The sequence below is a fragment of the Branchiostoma floridae genome, chromosome 5 (genome assembly GCF_000003815.2).
Source record: "Branchiostoma floridae strain S238N-H82 chromosome 5, Bfl_VNyyK, whole genome shotgun sequence".
Lineage (NCBI taxonomy): Eukaryota > Metazoa > Chordata > Leptocardii > Amphioxiformes > Branchiostomatidae > Branchiostoma > Branchiostoma floridae.
The window spans coordinates 13,861,846-13,867,725 of record NC_049983.1 but is presented as its reverse complement, the minus strand read 5'-3'; the positions used below and the strand labels follow the sequence as shown (position 1 = coordinate 13,867,725).

At 41.0% G+C, this 5,880-nt stretch overlaps 1 protein-coding gene across 4 annotated transcripts in view; it reads right to left on the bottom strand.

The window, feature by feature from the left end:
• The window catches only part of LOC118415766 (fibulin-1-like), a 23,205-nt gene extending 18,043 nt beyond the window's left edge, over window positions 1-5,162 (bottom strand). For 2 of the 4 annotated variants that reach the window (XM_035820568.1, XM_035820569.1), the window contains exon 1: window positions 4,492-5,162. In XM_035820568.1, the coding sequence (XP_035676461.1) occupies window positions 4,492-4,573 (82 nt within the window). In that variant the 5' untranslated portion in view covers window positions 4,574-5,162. The remainder of the gene's footprint in view (window positions 1-4,491) is intronic. The other 2 variants (XM_035820571.1, XM_035820570.1) reach the window with 2 other exon arrangements.
• Between the last annotated feature and the right edge of the window lie 718 nt (window positions 5,163-5,880).

Genomic DNA, 5,880 nt, shown 5'->3' with positions numbered 1-5,880 from the left:
GCAATATCTGAGAATTGGAACTGGCTACAGGATTCTTGGTTTGAAAACAAGCTTAAACTTGACATAATAAGACAGGGACGTTGCATTATCAGCTATTTTCAGGTTAAGTGGACATCATAGTAAATTTGGGGTCCTGAAGGTTTAAACAAATTAATACACAACCCAACATATGTATCAAATACAGCTCTAAATTGTGGTCTCAGATGTTTTGCAGTTCAGTGTTTTGCTGTGGGAACAAATATTGTACAACATTAAGAACATTTTAGACCATGTGTTTCCTTATGACTGTCTTTATTGAATGCCGCCTCACCCCCCTGCTATGTTTAACCTGACATTATCAGGTCATAATTGACATTTACACACCAGTGGATGTAACTTCTGCAAGGTGTACACTTGCTGGCTGGAAACTTCAAACACTTGTAACATGACTAGTGTGACAGGCTAACCCTTTAGTGTCAAAATTGATGAGGCCACATGCCAGTTCAAGGCACAGATAACATAAGCAGTACAGTGGTGTCAAAGAACCAAAGACTAAATGCCTTGAAAACTCCCTTACTACTATCAAGGAGGCTAAAGGACCTATGTACATGTGTGTATAACGTCCTTGCTAGTAACAACAGAGCACAGTTTAATACTGTAAATTGTGATTTTTTGCAGCAGTCTTACCTTGGCCGTTTTTACGTTGACAGTTGACGTCTTCATCAGAAACTTCAAATCAGCTCCAATATTTTCTGTCTCCTGCCCACCTACTCTATGTCTAATTTGGTTTCCAACCGGCGCTGTTTTTTCCATTATGTGACACTGTATTTCACCTCTCCCCAACATCCTGGTCAACTCTGTGTTGGGATCAGCCAAGTGCCCAACATCCCAAGGATAAAGTAGGATGGGATCCAGGCTCATGACGTTGACCCAAATCAATTTATGGTGTTCTGCAAAATTGCATTACTTGTGGGGTGCTTGAAATTGAAAATAAGGTACAATATGATGGACCTTGAAATTTGAATAAAGATGTTCCTTTAGGAAATTGCTTGATTCATGTGAAGAATACTTGCGGTGTACAGTCACCCTGTAATGTACAAGTTCTTCAAGTTTTTGGATGTAAAAACATAATAGAAGCTTGGTACAGGTTCAGGTCTAAACCACTCAACAGTTCACCCTGCTTGGAGACCGAGCTCCCACCTCCACATATTTGTCTTACATTTCTTGGTGAACATCCAAGAAAAGGCAATGATGTGACCACAGGTGCCATCAGTTTTGAGACTGGGGTTGCCACAGGATCTTCGTCCCTATAAACAACTGTACCCACAGGACCTACACAATATTACTAGTAAGTAGTATTACACCATCCTTGACACAAGTGTAAGTGTATGTATAAGCATAGACGAAGCTGTTTTGGTTATTCAAGTGGACCACCTACCAAGACATTTCAGAATCTGCAGAATTGTGTACAGTGAAGCGCATCCTTTCTGGGGTAATACTTTTTACAACTTAGGCTGTCTTAAGAGATTGATGAAATATCTTGGAACTTCAGGACACACATGTAATTAAGAATTAGTACTACAGTAACCTGCATTACAGTTCACACCAACTCCAAATGCTTGTGATAGTCACAGATTGGAGCCCTTGGGGATGGTTGTTTCCATTTACACTATCTCAGCTTGATAACGCCCACAGTTTATCAACCACTCTTGCCACTTCCAGAATGATACTCACACAGCTGCCAGCTTAGCTAAGTGTAAGTGATAGTGATAGCACCATAGAGCTTGCAAAACAACACTTGATGCATCACAGTACATCATGTAAGAAGCAAAGAAATGTACCAACTACAAGTGCATGTGATGAGCCTTGTTCTAATCTCCAAGCAGATATAAAAAGGTAAAATCATAGCATTTACCAAGCTCCTGATTCCCAGAACAGCAGCCTCACAGAACTGGGAACTTAAGAAACATTACAGGTACGATTTAGCCCTCTACATCTGCTTGGAGTATAACATGTCCCTAGGACAAGGTTGTTTCTCTCATGCACCAAATGCGTATTGTTTGTGGCACCATGAACATTACTGGAGTCAATTCAGGTTTGTGGGGAGTCGATTTCACGTAGGAGGGGAAAAGAAGCATTTGTGGTGTTTTAAGTTCATGGTTGAAAGAATGCTGAAGTACAGGAGTAAGACAGGGAACATCTGTGAAAAGTTTACAGTGAGATCGCACCGCCAAAAACTGCTAACATAAAAAAACCTGACTAGCAATATTTCACTATTTATGACAAGGACAGGTCTGAGGGTGCTGCTCAACACATTTGCTACTAGGAATAAAGATTGTAAGGTTTCAAAAGGAAAAGAAAATGAACTGTTTTTGGGTGTGTGTGTCTGTGTGTGAGTGTAAATTGGTTAAATGATTAGATTTTGGCCCCCTGGTGGCTTTCCAAGGTACTGCAGCAGGACGTCCTGTTTTGATAAATCTTACCCTCTACCTGTCAAGGCCAAGGCCAGTCAACCTGTCAGACCTGGAGGGCATGCAGTTTAAAAGGGCAGACCTACAGGTTAGGCGACCTTGGACATTATTGGCTTAATTTCATGGTGACATCAAGCCTAACCTCTACCAGGCTCCACCAGTAGCAAACTGTACTCCTTGGCCATTTAACTCCTCTGGTGTGTTTTCTGTCTTATTTGGCCAGTTTCTACTCTTTGTCCAGCGACCTGTGGAACCTGGTAGAGGCTACTCAAGCCTAGGGAAGCAGGAAGTTTAGGAAGCGCACTGTCTCCAAATAGATGTGGGGAGCAAAAAAATTTAACATCTTCCCACTGCCCTGTTTTTTCTATGTCAATGAGAAATGGGGCAGTTCATGCCTGGGGCAGTTGAAAAAAATACATCTTGGACAGCCCCATCTGGCTTAGGCTGGTACAATCCAGTTTAATGCATTCCCTTGGCTTAGCCCTGGCACCAATGTGGTGTTATTGACTCTGACAAGAACATTAACCAGGAATGTATAAGTATAATTGATTAAACAGAGTTAAGTGTTCGGAGTCATACCTTCTTTCATCACATAGTTTTTAGGTGAGTCTGTGTAATTTCCCAGAGGAAACCATTGGAAGCAGAACAGAGAAGCAGTATGAGAGATGTTATGACAGAGGATTCCTGTTATGAGCTGGCTTGGCAGGAGCTGAAACACATTGTCCTAGTCCACAGTTTGAAATTTTCTGGCATGGTAATGAACTAGTCCCAGTTACGTTTAGGATCAAGAACCCAATGCTCTCCTTACAACCTCGGTATCCATCCTACCTAGTTCCAGTCCACTCCTTTAATTGCTTCCCCAACAAGTAGTCTATCACTCCACGAAATAATTCGTATTTGGATGTTCCAAAACTCGAGTGGCTCAAAATATTTTTTTCAAGCAGGGTAACTGGGATCAAACTTCCGTGAACCTGTTGGAACCTCGAGTCAATCAGAGCTTAGGCATATATTTTATGCACATTCTGTATTTGAATCTTAATTGTTTCTTTGTCAACCAGTGCTAGACTATTTAGTATTTGACAGGGAAGCAAACTGAGCATTGGCCTATAGCCAGAAATGGCCAGATATTAGGCTTCCACTTATATCTACCTACAAGATTTTGTATTAAAGTGAATAAAGCAGTTTACAGCACTTACCTCCTATGTGTTTAATGTGCTATTAACAATGTTATCAGACACCTGTGCAAACATCTTATATGAATATATTGCTCCTTAAAGAATGTTACCTGAGTTCTGTAAGTACTTTGGTCAGTTTCATTTTTTGCACAGACATTGTTCAGGGATCTTTATTACACAATGATTTATAGCACATCACAAAATCAGAGTGACTCTTTTTTTTGCCAAAAGAAGTGACTGAATTCAAAAAGGCACAAAATTTTTTCTTACCACTAAAAGCAACACAATGTCAATGCTGTCAATGGAAAAGGAGTTTGGTACCTTGATATAAAATGGATTTCTTAATGCCATTACAATAGTCCATTTCAGGTGCTCCTTATGTTCAATTTTTCTTGACAAGTAATATTGACAAAGACATCACTCATTGACCAGACCAGCTCCTCTGATTACGCCCCCTGCTGTGATAACAATACAAGCTGACAGCTTTTAAATAGGAGGTATGAAAACAGTCTACTTCAGTGTATACTCAAGTCCTGTTTCTAATACATAGCATCCAGCGGTATGTGTATTTGAATTACACAGTTATGAAATAAGGATGTGTGGCCACGTTTTTGCGAATTGTCTTTGCTACAGTACGGCGGTAGCTACGTTCCTTAGTGTTTTTGCCTCTGGCAAGGACAATCATAGAAATTATCTAAGGAATGCCTTGGCAACTGCTTGAAGAAGTGGAGTTGGCTTTGGACTTGCAACATGCAGGACTAGGTCCAAAAGGGCAAGAGTTTGATACTTGAGGAATGGAGACTCTTGTGGTAAGTCCAAACAGAAGGGGATCAGGAGGAAGACTATATCAAGAGTGAGGTACTTACCGGAGCAGCCACTCAGCCATCTTCCCACTCCCAGCAAACACAGGGCCGTCGCCAGAAGCACACAGTCTGCTAACGTCTTCATCCTGGTACGCGGCTTACTCCCAAGGATAGTCCTGGCTAATTCCGAGGAGGGGGAAGGTTGGCCTGTGGCAAGTCAATCTGCACTGCAAGCAGATCTAGTGCTGAGGCAGCTGGTGGGTTTGAGCTAGTGCTTCTCTAGCTGTCAGCTCCAGGCACCATGTGGTTCTCCTCAGGCTGAAGGGCACACCACAAGGCTGCTAATTGGGTGCTGTAATTGGCTGTAGTCAGTGCCTGTTTACATAAACCCACCAAGCAGGGGTGATAGGGGTGATCTGGAGAACTGCCTTCTAATGCCCCAAAGCCCTTTAGGGAAGGTTAGGTAAGACTCTGGGCAGATTTCTGCACAAACAAGGAAGTTCAGACATTGCTGTATGCTAAAGTTGAAATAACAGATTTTGGCAACGAGAACAGGCCAGATTAGGCCAGATTCGGGGGGATGAAAACTTGGGATTGGTACATTCACATTCAGAAGGTAAATGTACCCTTGCCTCAGGCCAGGGTATTCAAGACAACTTGAGAGAATTTGGAGAAATGTATTTAAATATTGTAAGATATCAATGTCATCATGAGAATCTGAGTGACATCCTAAGTGAGGAAAGAATGAACAGCAGCTCTTCAATTTCCATAAAAAAAATACTAATCCCAGGGATGAAAAGTCACAAACTTCTTGGACAAGCCTCATAGCTTCTTTTCTAGAGATAGTACAGAAATAAATTGATCTTTTAAATCCATCAGATTTAATAGTTTTGAATGGTTTAAGTAGAGAATTCATTGACAGGTCAAGTTTAATTGTGCAAAACAAAAATAGTGAAAAAAAAAGAAAGCCAGAGCTTCCTGACTTACCCTTACATCTAGCATGTATCAAAAGTTGTTAGCTTTGGCATCTGGCTGATTAAACTTCCTGATTGAACAAACAAACAAAGGCACTGTCCCTACAAATAAAACAACTGAGAACTGTGTAAGTTAGGGGCATTGTTTACAAACTGGGGAGCTCATTTTTGTTTCCTTTGGGGTTTGAGCAAAAGTACAGACTCTTCTGAATACATGTACATACCATGGGTGTCTAGCATTTTTGTCTAGGGTTAGAATTATTGACATTTTCCAACACTACTCCTTATCTTTATTGGACCGTTTTGTTTCAGCAGTTTGTGAGTCTTTTTGGGAAGATTTGGAACTCATCATATTACAAATTGTGGTAGAAGAAAGCTGTGTCTAAGTACTGATATGCCTTTTCTACTATGGCACTCAGTGTTTTTGGGTGCTTTCTTGCCAGGGTGAGAACTTCACCAGACTTTCCAATATTTTCAA